The sequence below is a fragment of the Aquarana catesbeiana genome, linkage group LG13, assembly GCF_042186555.1.
Source record: "Aquarana catesbeiana isolate 2022-GZ linkage group LG13, ASM4218655v1, whole genome shotgun sequence".
Taxonomy (NCBI): Eukaryota; Metazoa; Chordata; class Amphibia; order Anura; family Ranidae; genus Aquarana; species Aquarana catesbeiana.
In genome coordinates this window covers 30,948,022-30,966,555 of record NC_133336.1, presented here as the reverse complement: position 1 = coordinate 30,966,555, position 18,534 = coordinate 30,948,022, and the positions used below count along the sequence as shown (strand labels likewise).

At 47.9% G+C, this 18,534-nt stretch overlaps 1 protein-coding gene across 4 annotated transcripts; it reads left to right on the top strand.

The window, feature by feature from the left end:
• Positions 1 to 180: 180 nt before the first annotated feature.
• NEK9 (NIMA related kinase 9) lies at positions 181 to 18,038 on the top strand. 4 transcript variants are annotated; one of them, XM_073609926.1, is made up of 23 exons: positions 181 to 431; positions 7,299 to 7,476; positions 7,548 to 7,603; positions 8,064 to 8,134; positions 8,497 to 8,602; positions 9,061 to 9,192; positions 9,958 to 10,068; positions 10,607 to 10,671; positions 10,922 to 10,972; positions 11,058 to 11,250; positions 11,331 to 11,475; positions 13,307 to 13,507; positions 13,586 to 13,632; positions 13,760 to 13,915; positions 13,996 to 14,104; positions 14,184 to 14,345; positions 14,417 to 14,587; positions 14,675 to 14,734; positions 15,683 to 15,864; positions 15,961 to 16,107; positions 16,456 to 16,623; positions 17,182 to 17,235; positions 17,635 to 18,038. In XM_073609926.1, the coding sequence occupies exons 1-23, from the start codon at positions 264 to 266 to the stop codon at positions 17,764 to 17,766; spliced, it is 2,865 nt and encodes a 954-aa protein (XP_073466027.1). In that variant the 5' UTR covers positions 181 to 263; the 3' UTR covers positions 17,767 to 18,038. The 4 variants fall into 4 exon arrangements, with proteins under 4 accessions (XP_073466027.1, XP_073466026.1, XP_073466025.1 ...); XM_073609925.1 differs by having other exon boundaries at positions 13,993 to 14,104; XM_073609924.1 differs by having other exon boundaries at positions 13,307 to 13,632; positions 17,185 to 17,235.
• Positions 18,039 to 18,534: the final 496 nt, after the last annotated feature.

Genomic DNA, 18,534 nt, shown 5'->3' with positions numbered 1-18,534 from the left:
CTGGGCGGGTCCATTGGCTTCTCAATCCAATCGTGATGGAAGGACTCCGCAACAGCAACATTGGATTTTCCCGCCCCCTTGCTTGCGACGTCAGAGACAAACCGTAGCAGCGTCCCCAGCAAAATCACGTGATCTATGTCTCAGCACTCGCCCTTAAGAAAGATGGCGGCGGCTTTGGATCACGTGCCTGTGAGCGGGGCGGTCAGCACTTCCGGGTCACCCAGAGTCCAATATGGCGGCGGGCAGAGTCGGTTGATCTCGCCATGTCCGCCCTCGACCGGTATGACCGGCACTGCGACTCCATCAACTCGGACTATGGAGAGTCAGCGCGGAGCTGCGCCGGACCCGAGCAGGAGGAGCTTCACTACATCCCCATCCGGGTCCTGGGACACGGGGCCTACGGGGAGGCCACCCTCTACCGGAGGACCGAGGTAGTGCTTGCCCCTCCCCGGGGGCGGGTCACTGAGTGGAATGGGAAGGGTGGGCTGTCTCTGTGTAGGGGCTGAGGTGTTTCGTCAGATATGGCGACCCATCACATTTGGCTGCCCGCTGGAGTGCGCATTTGCGACGCCGCCATATGCGTTCCAACACTGTTGTAAGACGCAACTTTGCCACAGGGCCCCTCGCGGGCTCGCTTCGCTTGCCAAGCTTTGGGCACGGCCTTGCTTCGCTCGGAGTAATTATGATCTAACTCTATGTCAACTTGGGTGGTGGGGCTTGAATCTGGACTCAGGGGTGTGGCCACAAAATTCTGCGCAAGCGCAGATCGCCACAGTGTTGGAACTCATATGGCGGCGTCGTGCATGAGCAATCCAGCGGGTAGCCAAATGTGATAGGTCACCATATGTGATGAAACACCGGCACTGTATTGACCCTCCCTGGGGGCGGGGTTCTTTGTGGGTGTTTTCTCCACTGGAAGAATGAGGTACTGCACACTGCTCCTCGGGGGCGGAGTCAGGAGGCTCTTTTGGGAGGAAGGGCTTGAGAAAGTCTCCTCAGGGGGAGGGCAAAGTAGGAAAAGGCTCCCTGAGGTGAGGAAGGGCACAGGACAGGCCCATCGGAATGTGAAGGAGGGATTGCAAGAAAGGCTTCTCCAGGAGGAAGGGGGTTGTGGGAAAGCCTCCTCAGGAATGACAGGACAGGGTGTGCAAAAAGCTCTTTGGGAAGAATAAAGGGGGGGGTCCTTAAAGGCTTCTCAAGAAGACATGAGGGAAAAGATTCCTAAGGTAAGGAGAGGGAGGTGCCAGAAAGGCCCAAGTAGGAAGCGAGGGAAGGTGTTGCAGTGTACATGTTTATCAGCACACCATGGATCTTCAAATAGCATCCAAAAGGGTTTATTCAAAAAAGAATCACATTCCAGCTGAGAAATGTAACATTTCGGGGCTACTCAGGCCCCCTTCATCAGGCATGTGATAGTGTTGCAGAAAAGGCTGCTTGGGGAGTGAGGGGTATTGGAAGGGTGAGGGTTCTCATGGAGAGGGAGGTGCCAGTTGATTTGGGGGAGAGAGCAAGGTTTCTTGGGGAGGGAATGTGTCGGGATGCCACAAAGCCTCCTTGGGGAGAGTGGGTTGTCAAGGAATTTTTTTGGGGGGGAAATGTGCCAGAAAGGGTAGGTGGGAATGTGTTCTCAGGGAAAAGGGGTGCCAGTTGGGTTCCCTGCAGAGAAGGGGTGTGGGAAAGGTCCCTGAGAAGAGGGGTGGAAGATGTTTCCTGGGGAAAGGGGGTGCCAGATAAGTTCCTTGTAGAGAATAGTGCAGGAAAGTCTCCCTTTAGAAGAAAGAAGGGCAGGAAAGGTTTCTCCAGGAAAAAGGGGTGCCAGGTTCCTTGAGGAGAAGGGGTGTGGGAAAAAGCTCCCCAAGAAGAAAGAAGGGCGGGAAAGGTTTCTCCAGGAAAAGGGGGTGCCAGGTTCCTTGAGGAGAAGGGGTGTGGGAAAAAGCTCCCCAAGAAGAAAGAAGGGCGGGAAAGGTTTCTCAGGGAAAGGGGGTGCCAGTTGGGTTCCCTGCAGAGAAAAGGGGTGTGGGAAAGGCTCCCCGAGAAGAAAGAGGGGTGGAAGATGTTTCCTGGGGAATGGGGGTGCCAGAAAGGTTCCTTGCAGAGAATCCAAACACAGTCAAGTCTCAGCGCTCACTCTGATGGTTAAGGTATTCCTAGCGGTGCTGCTCTCCTTTAGCAGGGAAACACTACAAAGAAAAAAGGAAGGCGCAAATGCCTAATGCATTACCTTCAACATCAATGAAATTTATTAAAACCGCCAAAGTCATACTCGCAAACATGAGGAGATAAAATGCATGTCGAACACAAAACTCCAGTGACAGTTATATCCCACCAAAGATTAGACAGTAATCAGGTGAATAGTGTGAGCTGTCCATCAACATTTAATACAAAGTCACCTTTGCTATGTGTCCCCGCTTTATATACTTTACATGAGGCATTTTATATCTCATATTGCATCTGCGTGGACAGCTGTGATTGACACCTTCCCTGTATAATCTCTTACTGGGAGGGACGGCTGAGAGGCATTCCCTGGGAGGAGGCGGTTGGGCCTCTACTCTGTGTGACAACACACTAGGAGGGACGGTGAGTGGCGTCCCTAGGAGGTGAGGCTTTGACAATTTGCTCCACCCCCCCGATATGATGTGCCGCGGGCATGATATGCTTCCAGGTTTCTGACCCTGGAAGTTGTGTTGCAGGCAAAGGGAGTTAGCATGCGTTCCAGGGACTGCAGACACACCCAAGAGATATCCTTTACATTGCATAGATTAAGGAAGTAAGCACTCGAGGAAAACAAGACAATTACAAGAAGTCCTAAAGGTACGCTATGGTATACCCTAGTGGTAATACGAGGGGAGGCCAATAATTTCTTACCTTCACCATGATCTAGATGTGCTTGGAATCTGAAATTTTGCACAGTTATGTGGGTGTGGGATAGGCTTCCCTGAATAAATGAGTTTTCAGGGATCTCCTAAAGGTGGACAGGGTAGGGGCTGATCCGACATACTGGGGCAGGGAATTCCAGAGGATGGGAGAGGCTCTGGAGGATATCTTAGTAATATGCATGCCAGTTTGTTTTTGTAGGTCGTGGTGAATTCTAGTTAGAGCCAAGAGAAATGGAGTAGGTGTTTTGCCAAACAAAGTTGAATGCCGAGCCCTGATTCCAAAAACAGCAATGAGTGGAATGTGCACAAAGAATTTTGGACCTGTACCACAAAGACTTTTTAAACAGATTAGTGACCATGGATGAAAGCTGGGTATATCTATATGATCCTGAGACTAAAGAAATGAGTAAAACATGGAAACATGCTTCATCACCCACCCCCAAAAAAGGCTAAGGTGCAACACTCATCCATTAATCACGGCTCGGCATTCAATTTTGTCTAGCATGGCACCTACTCAATTTCTCTGGGCTCTAACTAGAATTCACCACGGCCTACCAAAACAAAATTTCAGATCCCAAGTACATCTACACAGTGTCTTGAAAAAAGTATTCATACCCCTTGACATTTTCCACATTTTGTCATGTTACAACAAAAACGTATATGTATTTTATTGGGATTTTATGTGATAGACCAACACAAAGTGGCACATAATTGTGAAGTGGAAGGAAAATGATAAATGGTTTTAAAAATTTTTTACAAATAAATATCTGAAACGTGTGGCATGCATTTGTATTCAGCCCCCTTTACTCTGATACCCCTAACTAAAATCTAGTGGAACCAATTGCCTTCAGAAGTCACCTAAATAGTGTCCACCTGTGTGTAAGTTAATATCAGTACAAATACAGCTGTTCCGTAAAGCCCTCAGAGCTTTGTTAGAGAACCTTAATGAACAAACGGCATCATGAAGGCCAAGGAACACACCAGACAGGTCAGAGATAAAGTTGTAGAGAAGTTTAAAGCAGGATTAGGTTATAAAAAAAAAAAATCCTAAGCTTTGAACATCTAACGGAGCACTATTCAATCCGTCATCTGAAAATGGAAAGAGTATGGCACAACTGCAAACCTACCAAGACATGGCCGTACACCTAAACTGACAGGCCGGGCAAGGAGAACATTAATCTGAGAAGCAGCCAAGAGGCCCATGGTAACTCTGGAGGAGCTGAAGAGATCCACAGCTCAAGTGGGAGAATCCGTCCACAGGACAACTATTAGTCATGCAAGAAGAAAGCCATTGTTAAAAGAATACCATAAGAAGTCCCGTTTGCGAGAAGCCATGTGTAGGACACAGCCAACATGTGGAAGAAGGTGCTCTGGTCAGATGAGACCAAAGTTGAACTTTGTGGCCTAAAAGCGAAATGCTATGTGTGGTGGGAAACTAACACTGCATATCACCCTGAACACACTATCCCCACCGTGAAACATGGTGGTGGCAGCATCATGTTGTGGGGATGCTTTTCTTCAGCAGGGACAGGGAAGCTGGTCAGAGTTGATGGGAAGATGGATGGAGTCAAATACAGGGCAATCTTAGAAGAAAACCTGTTAGAGTGTGCATGAGACTGGGGCGGAGGTTCACCTTCCAGCAGGACAACGACCCTAAACATGCAGCCAGAGCTACAATGGAATGGTTTTGATCAAAGCATATTTATGTGTTAGAATGGCCCAGTCAAAGTCCAAACCTAAATTCATTTAAGAATCTGTGGCAAGACTTGAAAATTGCTGTTCACAGACGCTCTCCATCCAATTTGATAGAGCTTGAGCTATTTTGTAAAGAAGAATGGGCAAAAATGTCCCTCTCTAGATGTGCAAAGCTGGTAGAGACATCCCCAAAAAGACTTGCAGCTGTAATTGCAGTGAAAGGCGGTTCTACAAATTATTGACTCCGGGGGGCTGAATACAAATGTACCCCACACTTTTCACTTATTTATTTGTAAAAAAAAATTGAAAACCATTTATCATTTTCCTTCCACTTCACAATTATGTGCCACTTCGTGTTGGTCTATCATAAAAAAATCCCAATAAAATACATTTATTTTTTTGGTTGTAATATGAAAAAATGTGGAAACTGTCAAGGGGTATGAATACTTTTTCAAGGCACTGTAGATCATGGTGAGGGTGAACTTATTGGCCTCCCCTCGTACATAGAACATTGTGGATAAGGCTCATGTCTGAGATGCAATTATCAGGCGTGATGGTGGACAGAGCTCTATCTGCGGGTGGTTGCCAATCAATCTCCAATGCTCTTGATTTTGTATGGTCCTGCCTAGAGCTGCACGATTCTGGATGAAATGAGAATCACTTTTGTTTTTTTTTTTTTGCTTAGAATAAAGATCACGATTCTCGGCGTAACATTGTCTTTCACATTATACAAAAAATTGGGCTAACTTAACCTTTTACTGTTTCAATTTTTATTTATTTATTTTAATTCATTGAGTTTTTTTTCCCAAAAAATTGCTTTTGAAAGATTGCTGCGCAAATACAATTTGACATAAAATATTGCAAGGACTGCCATTTTATTCTCTAGGGTCTCTGCTAAAAAATATTTATAATGTTTGGGGGTTCTAAGTAATTATATAGCAAAAAAAATCTTTAACTTGTAAGCAACAAGTGTCAAAAAAAGGCTTAGTCTTTAAAAGAGAAGTATGGGTTTGTGGGTTATTGCAGTTTTATACTTACCTAGGTGGATGCTGCATCTGTCCCCCCAAAGTCTCTGCACTGAGAACCGAGCCATCGAACAACTCCGATGGCTCGGCTCTCCAAGCAGAGAGCTGCTGCCTGTCAATCAGAAGCTCTCATGGTCTGTTCCTCCACGCTCGCAGGAGTGCTGAGCTGTGGAGTGGCAGGGAGCGGCCCGCTGAGAGGCTGAGTCCAGGCACCTGGCGGATCCAGACTCCCAGAGTCGAGATGACGCGGTACCTGGACTGATATTGGTGACATCAGCAGAGAGCGGACTTTTGCTCTCTGCTGAAAACTGGTCACAGGAGTGCAAAATTAATTGCACTCCTGTGACCCATAGGAGAAGCCTAGCCAAACGAGCTCATGCTGAACTTCTTTAAGTGTTTAAACTAACCTCATTTTCAGTCCGAAGTGCATCACTTTGATCTAAATTCTAAAAGAACCAAATGATACAATGTTTCTTTTTCTCTCAGCGCTGAGCAATGCTGTTCCTTGCAGAGAAGGCGTGTGGGAAAGGCTCCCCGAGCAGAAAGAGGGGTGGGAGATGTTTCCTGGGGAAAGGGGGTGCCAGATAGGTTTCTTGCAGAAAATGGTGTGGGAAATGCTCCGCAAAAAGAAAGAAGGGCGGTAAAGGTTTCTCATGGAGAAGGGTGTGCCAGATAGGTTCCTTGGGGGAAAAGGGGTGTCGGAAGGGCTCCCCAAAAAAGAAAGGGGGTCGGAAAGGTTTCTCAGGGGGAAGGGGGTGCCAGAAAGTTTCCTTTGGGAGAAGGGGTGTGGGAAAGGCTCATCGAGAAGAAAAAGGGGCAGCTGAATGGATGACGCGTTTCGAGGAGAGATTGCCTCTTCCTCAGTGGATCTTCCCTTGAAACGCGTTAGCCATTGTTTTTATATTCTGGTGCCAGAAGGTTCCTTGGGGAGTAGGGGTGCATGAAAGGTATAACTGAGAAGATAAAGGGGCTGGAAAGATTCCACAGGGAGAAGGGGTGCCAGGTTCCTTGGGTAGAAGGGGTGCGGGAAATGTTCCTCAGGGTGATGGGGAGGCCAAATAGACTTCTTGGGGAGAAGGGGTGAGTTAGAAAAGGCTCATCAAGAAGGGAAAAAGGGCCGGGAAAGGTTTCTCAGGGAGAAGGGGTGCCAGAAAGGTTCCTTGGAATGAAGTGGTGTGGGAAAGGCTCCCCAAGAAGAAAAATGGGCAGGAAAGGTTTCTCAGGGAGAGGGGGTGCCAGATAGTTTCCTTGGAGATAAGGAGTGTGGGAAAGGCTTTTGGAGAAGAAAGAAGGGTGGGAAAGGTTTCTCAGGAAGAAGGGGTGCCAGGTTCTTTGGGTAGAAGGGGTGCGGGAAATGTTTCTCAGGGTGATGGGGGGGCCAGATAGGCGAGAGGGGTTGCGGGGAAAGCTGCTCGTGTTAAGGAGAGCTTGGGGAAGTCTCCCCAAGCAGGAAAGGGTGCAGGAAAGGTTTATCAGGGAGAGGAAGGTGTGGGAAAGGTTTCTCAGGGAGAGCCAGGGACCAAAAACATAAGGTTCTTTATCAGTGTGTTAAAGCACAATGAAACTTTAGTTTGACATCACGGTCCCCTGCATTGCAGCAATAAACAAAAAATGAATATATTGAAAAAGAGTTCTCGTAGCCCCGTAGAGGAATATGTCCCCTTCTCTGACACTGTTCTTGCTTGTAACTGTTTCCCACAAGGATGACTCGCTGGTTGTATGGAAGGAGGTTGGCTTGGCTCGACTTTCAGAAAAGGAACGCCGCGATGCTCTGAATGAGATTGTAATTTTGTCCCTCCTCCAGCATGATAACATCATAGCGTACTATAACCACTTCCTGGACAGCAACACCCTGCTGATCGAGCTGGAGTACTGCAATGGTGAGTTGAATTTCAGCTGCTCCTCTCTGTGTAACTGAACTGTCTTCTTACCTCAATCCTCGTTTTCACAGGCGGTAATCTGTTTGACAAGATCGTCCGTCAGAAGAGCCAGTTGTTTCAGGAGGAGGTGAGAGGTGGTGGGTGGAGGGAGCGGGGTATGGAGTTCCAGGAGGAGGTGAAAGGTGGTTATGTTTGGGGGGGGGGAGTATAGCGTTCCATGAGGAGTTAGCGGGTAGTGAAAGGGGATGTACAGTATAGTTCCAGAAGAAGGTGATAGATGGTGGGTGGGGGAGGGGGTTTAGAATTCCAGGAGGTGGCGGGTAGTGAAAGGGGATGTACAGTATAGTTCCAGAAGGAGGTGATAGATGGTGACTGGGGGAGGGGGTATAGAGTTCCAGAAAAAGGTGATGGTGGGTGGGGGAGGGAGTATAGAGATCCAGAAGAAGGTGATAGATGGGTGGTGGAGGGGGTACAGAGTCCCAGGAGGAGGTGAGAAGTGGACAAGGGGAGTATAGTGTGCCCTTACTTGTCAAGGACTAAGGGGCAGAACAGTATGTCATTGTCACTTGTCCATTTATTGTCTGCAGATGGTCATTTGGTATCTCTTTCAAATCGTGTCTGCAGTAAGTTGCATACACCGAGCTGGGATTCTTCACAGGTAAGTGTACATGTCCCATAGTCACCATGTAGGGCAATGATAGATATACTGCTCCCTAGTTGTAACATCATGAGGGGTGGGAAGGTGGTTATGGTGGGTACACTGCTTCTTAATGGTATCATCTTGAAAGGGAGGTTTTGGTGGTTACACTGCTCCTAGTGGTGACATAATGGAGGCGAGGTTATGGTGGTTACACTGCCCTCTAGTGGTGAAATGATGAAGTGGAGATTATGGCGGGCACACTGCCCTACTGGTAACATCATGGCGGAGAGGTGATGGTGGGCACACCACCCCTACCGGTAACATCATGGAGGTGGGTGGCTTTTTTAGTAAGTGTTAACATCTCCAGTTTCTCTTTACAGAGACATTAAGACATTAAACATCTTCCTAACCAAAGCCAACCTAATCAAACTGGGAGACTATGGACTGGCAAAGCAGCTTGGCTCCGAGTTCTCGATGGCAGAAACGGTGAGCCTCTTGTATAGGATATAGAAGAAATTATGTGCATTTCATCAGTTTTAGAGTCTGACTGACAGGGAGCGAATACAATTAAATGCTATATCACACATGTCATCGTGGTTGAGCAGAGAGATTCAGATTTTTACAAATGCCCCTTCCTGACTAGTTTTCTGTTTATAACCAACACATATATCCCAAATTGTATACAGTGCTGAGTAGATAACCGCCTCACAGGGAGGGCATGGTTTTCAGTGATTTAGTTAACACACAGACTTGCATTCTAAGAAGAGGCATTAAAGCACAACTACTGTGTTGTGCTGCCAAGCTAGAAACAGCCCAAGTACGTAATGGGCAGACATATCTGTGTGTACATAAATCATTACAGATGATTAAAAAGCCCCTCATTGTTGTATATATGTTTGTACAGTCCAGTGCTGTGGTCAAATACATGTATAATGTGTTTGCAGTGTGTGGGCACCCTGTATTACATGTCCCCAGAGCTGTGCCAGGGGGTGAAGTACAGCTTTAAGTCCGACATCTGGGCAGTAGGATGTGTGCTGTACGAGCTGCTGACTCTGACAAGAACCTTTGATGCAACGGTAAGTGTCCATCTCCCTTTCCTCCACTCTTTATCTTTCAGCAGTTCCTCCCTCCACCCCTGTCAGCAATCCCCCCTTCGCTCCACTCAACTCCTCCTGTCAGCAGTCCTTCCCTTTGCTCCACTCCGCTTCTCCTGTAAGCGGTCCCTCCCTCCACTCCTCCTGTCAGCGGTTCCTCCCTCTGCGCCACTCCTCCTGTCAGCTGTTCCTCCCTCTGCGCCACTCCTCCTCTGAGCGGTTCCTCCTTGCCCTCACTCCTCCTGTCAGCGGTTCCTCCCTCCGCTCCACTCCTCCTGTCAGCAGTAACTCCGCTCCACTTGTCGGTGGTCCCTCCACTCCTCTCCACTCCTGTCAGCGGTCCCTCCACTCCACTCCTGTCAGCGGTCCCTCTACACCACTCCTCCTGTAAGCGGCCCCTCCCTTCACTCCACTCTACTTCTCCTGTAAGTGGTCCCTCCCTCCATTCCTCCTGTCAGCGGTTCCTGTCAGCGGTCGCTCCACTCTACTCCTCTCTTGTCAGCGGTTACTCCTTCCCTCCACTCCACCCCACTCCGCTCCTGTCAGTGGTTCCTCCCTCCACTCCACCCCACTCCTCTCCTGTTTGCGGTTCCTCACTCCACTCCTCTCTTGTCAGCTGTTGCTTGCTCCTCTTCTCTGCTCTCAGTGATTCCACCCTCCACTCCTTTTCTCTCCGGTCAGTGGTTGCTTTGCCTGCTCCTCTCCTGTCAGCCATTCATTCATCATCTTATTCTTCACTGCCTGCAGAATCCTCTGAATCTTTGTGTGAAGATTGTGCAAGGAAACTGGGGAGTGCAGCTGGACAACAGCGTCTACTCCCAGGAGATGCTTGATGTAGTGCGGTCCTGTTTGGAGCAGGTGAGTGTATACTCCAGATGCTGATTGGTGTAGGAGGTTACTGCTACGTTCAGGAGCTGATTGTTATAGTGTGGTCTTTTTGTGTAGCAAGTTAGTGTGTCCTCCAGAAACTGATCTATGTAGTGCGGTCCTGTGTGTAGCAATTTAGTGTCTACTCCTGGAGCTGAATGAGGTAGTGTGGTCCTATGTGTAGCATGTTAGCGTACTCTAGGAGCGGATCGATCTAGTGCAGTCTTGTGAATAGCAATTAGTGTATAGTCCAGGAGCTGATTGATATAGTGCAGTCCTGTGTGTAGCAGTAGTCCATTAGCTGTTCAATATAGTACGGTCCTTTTGTGCAACAAATTAGTGTCTCTTCCAGTGTTGGTTAGTGTTGTCCTGTGTGGAGAAGGTTAGTGTGTACTCCAGGAGTTGATTGATGTAGTATGGCCATGTTTGAAGCAGGTGTGTACTCCAGAATTTGAATGTGGAAAGCTGACGGTGTATTTTCTGGGTAATTTCTGGCCTCATCTGTGTCCTTTCTCCCTCTCTAATTCAGGAACCAGATATGCGACCGAGTGCTGATGAGATCCTGGAGAGGCCTCTGCTGGCCCGGAGGGGAAGGTGAGGCTGGACGGTGTTTATCCTCTATATCAGGGATATGCAATTAGTGGACCTCCAGCTGTTGCAGAACTACAAGTCCCATGAGGATAGCAATACTCTGACATCCATAAGCATGACACCCAGAGGCAGAGACATGATGGGACTTGTAGTTTTGCAACAGCTGGAGGTCCGCTAATTGCATATCCCTGCTCTATGTCCTCTTTCCAGTGGTCCTTTTTGCAGGATAAATTTTGCTCTGGTTTCTCCACAGAGAAATGGAAGAAGAGGTTTCCCTGCTGAACAAGTTCAACAAACGCTCCAGGTGAGAGTGCTTTGGAATGTGCAGCAGCCCCTTGTGCTAATCCCCAGTTGATACTATGTCTCATCAAGTCCCTTCTCTCTCCCAGGCCAGGCACAGTCACAGAGGCGCCAATTGCAGTGGTGACATCTCGAAGCAGTGAAGTGTACGTGTGGGGAGGAGGAAAGTCCACTCCTCAGAAATTGGATGTTTTTAAAGGTGGTTGCCGTGCGCGGCAGGTCTGTGCTGGAGATGCTCATTTTGCGGTGGTGACTGTGGAGAAGGAGTTGTACACTTGGGTGGTGAGTGCTGCAAGTTGCCGGGGTTGGGTAAACACAAGATGTACCAGGATCCAATACCATAATGTATTCTCGTTGCTTAGAACATGCAAGGGGGATCAAAGCTGCATGGGCAGCTGGGCCATGGAGATCGTGCCTCTTATCGACAACCAAAACACGTGGAGAAGCTGCAAGGCAAATCTATGAAACAAGTCAGCTGTGGAGGGGATTTCACTATGTGTATTACAGGTTAGTATGAAGGGTGGATGAAGATATGTGAGGGCGCCTCAGGGGTGGATGAGGAAGTGAGAGGGGCCCCTGAGGGGTGGATGAAGAGATGAAAAGGGGGCCCCTCAGGGGTGGACGAAGAGGCGAGAGAGGGACCCCTCAGGGGTGGATAAGGAGGTGACAGGACATCGAGGGTGGATAAGGAGGTGAAATATAAGCATCTTCTTTAAAAGGATTGCAGTCAGATTTTTAACCATTGGGTGGATAAGGAGGTGAGAGGAGCCTCTAGGTGAGCGAATAAGCGAGAGGAGCCTCAGGGGTAGATGAAATGGTGAGAGAGGGCCTTGGAAGTGGATGAGTAGGTGAGAGGCCCTTAAAGGTGGAAAAGAGGTGAATTGTATGAAGATAAAAATATGCGCTGTGCTTAAGTAAACCAAATAAAATATAATTATTCTGAAAAACAAAACAATACTTGCTGCTCCAATACAAATAAAGTGCAAAGTGCAAACGTACAACCAATAAAAAGTGCACAGTGCAAATTAGGACAAATGCAAACATAAATATTATGCATCAAAAATAAACAGTGCTAAGTACTCTGTATAAGACACCATAAGTGCCCCAATATTGTACATCAAATGTTAAAGTGCATAGATAAACATCATCAGTGTTAAATGCTCCATATAAAACACCACAAGTGCTCAATGGTTAATTCCAAAGAACTGTGAAAAGTCCTATATGGCAATCCAAACGAATGCGTGCAGGTGAAATCCAAATGTGATAACATTCGTCATGCTGAGATATCCTTAGTGCTGAAAAACATGCTTCGGTGCACCTCAGTGGCCCCCTTAGGCTAATCTGCTCACCTCAGAGCGTGTGACCCAGCTGCTACCCTGAGTCCAGACACGCTTTGGAGCCACCCCTGGGCTCAGTGCTGATGTCAGAGATACTCCTCCAGATGGATTCAATGCAGCTCCATACATAAGAATGAAAGGGAAACTAAATAGTGTAATATAGCCAAATGAAATTTATTGAATAAAACCACTCCCCACAATGGGGTACTCGCATAGTACTGGTGCGTCAGTGCACCATTCTACAATAGCCTTCAATGTCAAGGTATAGAAACCGTATGGCGGTTTCTATACCTTGACATTGAAGGCTTATTCGGTCACCCAGAGGCTCCTCTCACCTCCTCACAGTTCTTTGGAATTAACCATTGAGCACTTGTGGTGTTTTATATGGAGCATTTAACACTGATGATGTTTATCTATGCACTTTAACATTTGATATACAATATTGGGGCACTTATGGTGTCTTATACAGAGTACTTAGCACTGTTTATTTTTGATGTATAATATTTATGTTTGCATCTGTCCTAATTTGCACTGTGCACTTTTTATTGGTTGTACATTTGCATTTGCACTTTATTTGTATTGGAGTGGCAAGTATTGCTAAATTTAGATTAGTACACTTAGTAGTTTTGTTTTTCAGAATAATTATATTTTATTTGGTTTACTTAAGCGCAGCGCATATTTTTATCTTTGCACATTTGACACGATATATGAGACGTGATCCGCGCACGCAGCTATTAGTAACACACATTGGGCACAGGATCAGTGTGGCTCACAAGATTTATTTATAATTTGAGGTGAATTGTATGAGCATCATCTTTAGAAGAATTGCAATCGGATCTTTAACCATTATTTGTAGAGTGTGACAGATGAACCAGCAATTGGTTAGTTTGGCTCAGGTGACATGAACCTTTCTTACCAGGCAGTGGAACCATGATGTGGAAGCAGGATGTAATATGATGGTGGAGGGGCCTCAGCTCATTAACCCTGTATGTCTTCTTCAGATGAAGGCCAGGTCTACTCTTTCGGCTCGGACTATTATGGCTGCCTCGGCGTGGGTCAGGCTGAGGGCTCGGAGGTTCTAGAGCCCATTCTTGTAGACTTCTTCTTGAATGAGCCAGTTGAGCAGGTGTCCTGTGGTGACAGTCACGTCATGGTGCTAACACGAAGCAAGTCTGTGTACTCCTGGGGTTGTGGAGAGTATGGTGAGTGTACTGTGGTGTTCTCCATATGGGGACATTCTGGATCTGATGGGCTGGGTGTAATCTATCTGTCCCCTGTAGGACGCCTAGGCTTGGACTCAGAAGATGACGTCTACTCTCCTCAGAAGGTGACTCTTCAACTCTTTGTCCTGTGCTGGGTTTTTATAACTATGTATGCCTTGTACTGTAATCTCTGGTCTCGGACTTGGGCATTGTGTCAGGTTATTCTTCACGTCCAATTTTCCTCTCTGTCAGGTGGAGGTGCAGAGAGGCCTCTGCATTGTGAGTGTCAGCTGCGGCTCAGACGGCAGTTTTCTCCTGACACAATCTGGTAAAGTTCTTGCCTGCGGTTCAAATGAACACAACAAGCTGGGACTGAACCAGTGCACGGCTGGAATAATTAACCATGAGGTGAGAGTCTGACCACTCCTTGACTAGAATGGGAGAAATTTGCTACACAGGGTGACATCACTTTCTTCCCCTTTCAGCAGACCTATGAGGAGGTGCCATACACCACCTCCCTGACGCTGGCCAAGCTACTGTCCTTCTATAAAGTGCGTAGCATCTCTCCGGGAAAGACGCACACTGCTGCCATAGATGGTGAGATGTGTCTATAGTCTTCTCTCTGTCCCTTGTTATCTTCCCATGTCACTTACACTCCCTCTACTTTCTTGAATAGAGCGTGGCAGGCTCTTGACGTTTGGTTCCAATAAGTGTGGGCAGCTAGGTGTTGGAGACTACCGGAAACATCTGGGAATTAACCTGCTTGGGGGACCTCTTGGAGGGAAACAGGTGATCAGAGTGTCCTGTGGGGATGAGTTCACCATTGCTGCTACAGCTGGTGAGTAAACCTGCCTGTGCTGGCAGCACTGTGTGCTGTGGACCTTTTTAATGAAGGATCTCTCTCCTCAGATAATCACATATTTGCCTGGGGAAACGGAGGAAATGGACGTCTAGCCATGACTCCTAATGAACGACCTCAAGGCTCTGACATCTGTACCTCATGGCCTCGTCCGATATTTGGCTCATTACATCATGTGCCTGAGCTCTCTTGCCGTGGCTGGAACACCATCCTCATTGTGGGTGAGTATTTGGAAATTGTGTCTTGTTGGTGGGGTATGATGAGATTTCAGCCTCTTATGCTAAGATCTCTCTTCTTTCTTCCCGTAGAGAAAGTCCTCAACTCAAAGACTATCCGGTCAAACAGCAGTGGCCTGTCTATTGGAACCCGTGAGTGATTTGGCTGGGAAGGGGGATGGGGAGAGAGGGGGGAGGGTGTCTATCGAACCCCATGAGAGGTTGGCTGGGAAAGGTGGGAGGGTTGTATCGGAACTGGTGAGTGAATTGCTGGGGGAGAGGGTTGAAGGCTTGGGAGGTCATTAAGTCTCTTGCATCTCTTACCCCAGGAGTTCCCAACCCCTGGGGCTGCAGACCAGTGGCGGTCCGCGGCCTGTTGTTGACCGGGCCGCACAGCAGGAGATGAGTGCTGACCGCGGTCCGCACAGGGCTATCACAGACCGCAGTTGCCGTGCAGCCATGCCTGTTTGTCCTTTCCCGGCTACTCTGCCCACCTGGCTGATGATGTAATTCAATCAGCAGGGCAGGGGGCAGGAGGAGCTGCAGATCAGAATAGAGACCTCCTCCTGCCCCCTGACGATAGGGTGACATCATCAGGAGGGCAGGGGAGCTGGGATAGGACACACAGACTTAACACAGCCTCTGCCCTGAGTCCTGTGCAGGGGAGGCAGAGATTAGAATTAGAATGGGAAAGTGTCATATTAGAGGGGAAAGGGGGGGAGCAGACTGCAGGGGAGCTGTACAGTGCCCCCTTACAGAGCAGTCACCTTTACATTACCGTGCCCCCTTTACAGAGCAGTCCCCTTTACATTTAAGTAAAGGGCACTGTCATGTAAAGGGGACTGCACTGTTATGTAAAGGGGGCTGTGATGTGAAGGGGAACTAAGGACACCGATATAAAGGGGGGGATGAGGACAGACTTTGTGAATAGCCCCTCCCTCAACCCCCATCCCTGACCCCACCACCCCCGCGGGAAAATTTGCTGCAGGCGAAACCGGTTCCTGGTGCCAAAAAAAGGTTGGGGTCTGCCGTCTTACAGGACCAGGGCTTTTTTGCTGGGTAGCTCTGATAAAGAGAGATGAGAATATTTTTGCTTTACAGTTGCCCAGAGCTGCTCATCAGGGGGATCTGCACAAGTGGAGGTTGACAGTGCACGGAATTCCCTGTCTTCTGAGCCCAGTGATGGTGGGTTCCGTGGCACAATGGAGGCGGAGCCAGAGACCAGTCCATTTAACACCACAGAAAATATGGAGAGCAGTGCTTGTCCCAGCTGGTTGCGGCAGGTAATGGGACCATGCCAGATAGATTGTTTATGTTCTGCTTATTGATTGCTTTGTGTGTATTTGGATGCTATGAACATCGGGTTTGTGTATCTGCAGGAGCTGGAAGAAGCAGAGTTTATCCCAATGCCAGATACCCCATCCTCTGCCAGTATGGATGTGCCGCAGGATATTTCCGCATCTCTTCCACAGCACACAGAGGCCTCTCCGCCAGCAACGTCACAGATTACAGAGGGGGTTCTACAGGTGAGAAGGAGGCCATGTGAAGGATGGATGGGGAAGTATAAAGTAGGTTCTGGAGGTGAGAGGGAGGCCATGTGGAGGATGGATGGGGAAGTACAAAGTAGGTTCTAGAGGTGAGAGCGAGGCCATGTGGAGGATGAACAAGGGTGCTGTAGAAAGGAGGCTCTGCAGGTGATAGCCCCAGGGGAAGCTTGGGGTGGAGTACAGAAGAAGCTGTGCATGTGAGACAGAGACCAGGTGAAGGATGGACATGGGGGCGCACCTGAAACAGAGAACAGGGACACACCAGACCCACTGCTGTGAGCCGCAGCTTGTGTGAATCCAGCCTGAAATGTTACTCTTGGTTTGCAGGAACAGCAGGGCTCCAGCTGTGCGTGTAGTGCTCTGCAGGAGGAGGTACAAAGGCTGCAGACTCTTGTGTCATCTTGTAAGAGTGAGCAGGAGAATCTACGTCGCGAGAACACGCAGCTGACGCTAAGAGTTCAGGAGCTTGAGGACAAATTGCAGGTGCTGATGCAGGTGAGTGTCCATTCTGTTGTATGTTTATAATGAAGAGGGCTGCTGTGCTATATACATGTTTATTTAAAATCTGAAAGCAATCTGTGTTTATACTGCATAAACCGGAGCCCATTCCCATCATGACAGCTTGTTTGACATAACAAGGGGAAGTGTGCTCTTTCACCCCCTTCCTGCCCAGGCCAATTTCCAGCTTTCAGCATTGTCACACTTTGAATGACAATTGCACGGTCATGCAACACTGTACTCAAATGACATTTTTATCATTTTGTTTACACAAATATTCTTTTGGCGTAATTAATCACCACAGGGGTTTTCACCGCGGGGGTGAGAAACTTGGTAGTGTGCTCTCCCAGGGTGTGGGGGGTAGAGCTGTGCTCTATATTTTGACTCTGCGAGGGGTGGGTGTTAGATGGATAGAGGGAGAGTGCTCTCCAACCGGACACCCTCAGAGGGGAAGAAGTTGTGAGGAGGGAACAGCATGCAAGCTGTCCAGACAGATTTAGTGATAGTGGAGCTGTAGACTAATGTTGGTATAATGTTTTTTTTTTTTTTGTCCAGCAGGGTCAAACAGTCAGCCACCATGGAGAGGTCATACAGACTCTTCAGAGACAGGTAAGTGACCATTATGGGGGCCACCATTGGGAGGATACAAAGAAGCAGATGATTATTTCTGTATATTGCTGACAGGCAGTAATTGACTCAAGTCATCACATGCACAGATTTCACTATAACAATTCTAAGATCCGTTTACGCAGCAGTTAATATTTCAGATCTGTGTGGAAGCAAGGAGCTGTCATCCCCTGGCTATATGTATGAAATGTCCTGCAACCCACAATTCCCTCTAAAACACAGAGAAGCAGGAAGTATGTATATCCTCTTCTCTGTACTCCTCCAGTATAAACGAAAATGCTGGTCAGATTATGACTTGTTCTTCAATTATTACACACGGACTTCTTATGACTAATGAACTTTTTATTATATACTTAGAGCTGTGTACTGTCTTTCCTGTAGGTGGCGCTTTGTGCAAAGGGGCTATCATCAGCTGCTGGCAGTGCTGAGACCTCCCGGGAGGATTCGGATGCAGAGTCATGGTGTTTCTTGGGTGCTGACCCCTGTCGTTCTGCCTCTGGGACCCCCATGTGACGACCCCTGCAATGGACACAAAAACTTTTTTTTTAGTGCCTTATATGAGTACTGTCTAGACGCCCGCCTCACATGTGGAACATTTATTGCCGGACTGGACAATGGTTGTACACGGTCTTTGCTGTGGAGGCCGAGTGCAATTACTGTGGATGGCTGCCGGAACAGTGAGCAAGAGCACCGCCTCAGCATCTGACACACTGTACACAGCTCAGTATTCAGCTTCTTGGCCATGACTCACAGTAACGTTGAAATAAAACACTGTGTGGACGCCCTGTCAGCCTATTCCTGACCATGTATAGTATGCTGGGGAGCAGATATGTGAAGGGGGTACGATTGTTTGGATTCAGACAAGTGTCTGACCGAGCGTCTGCACCTGGCCTGATTTCCAATGTATACACATGCACATTTAGAAGAACCACACTGACACAAGCTTGTTCAGTTAAAGTGAATCCTCCTTTATTGCTTTGGGCATATAGCTTCCTTTATAGTTGAACATGAGCCATTGTTTGCAAAAGCATCATCACAGTCTAGTTGTGCGGTCATCTGTGGATTGGATGATCCTTATCTAAGGCTCTCCTGGCCAGTTTCATCCAGGTTTTCTGCTGATGTGTAGGCTTGTGGACTCCTGGACTCACTCCGATGGGAGGGGATCTCTAGTTACCTCCATTGAGTAAGGAAATTAGCATGTATAGGTACATAATAGAAAATAGTCATTTTATCAAAGCATTAATCAATCCATAACAGTCCCCCCTTGAAATGTCTATTTCC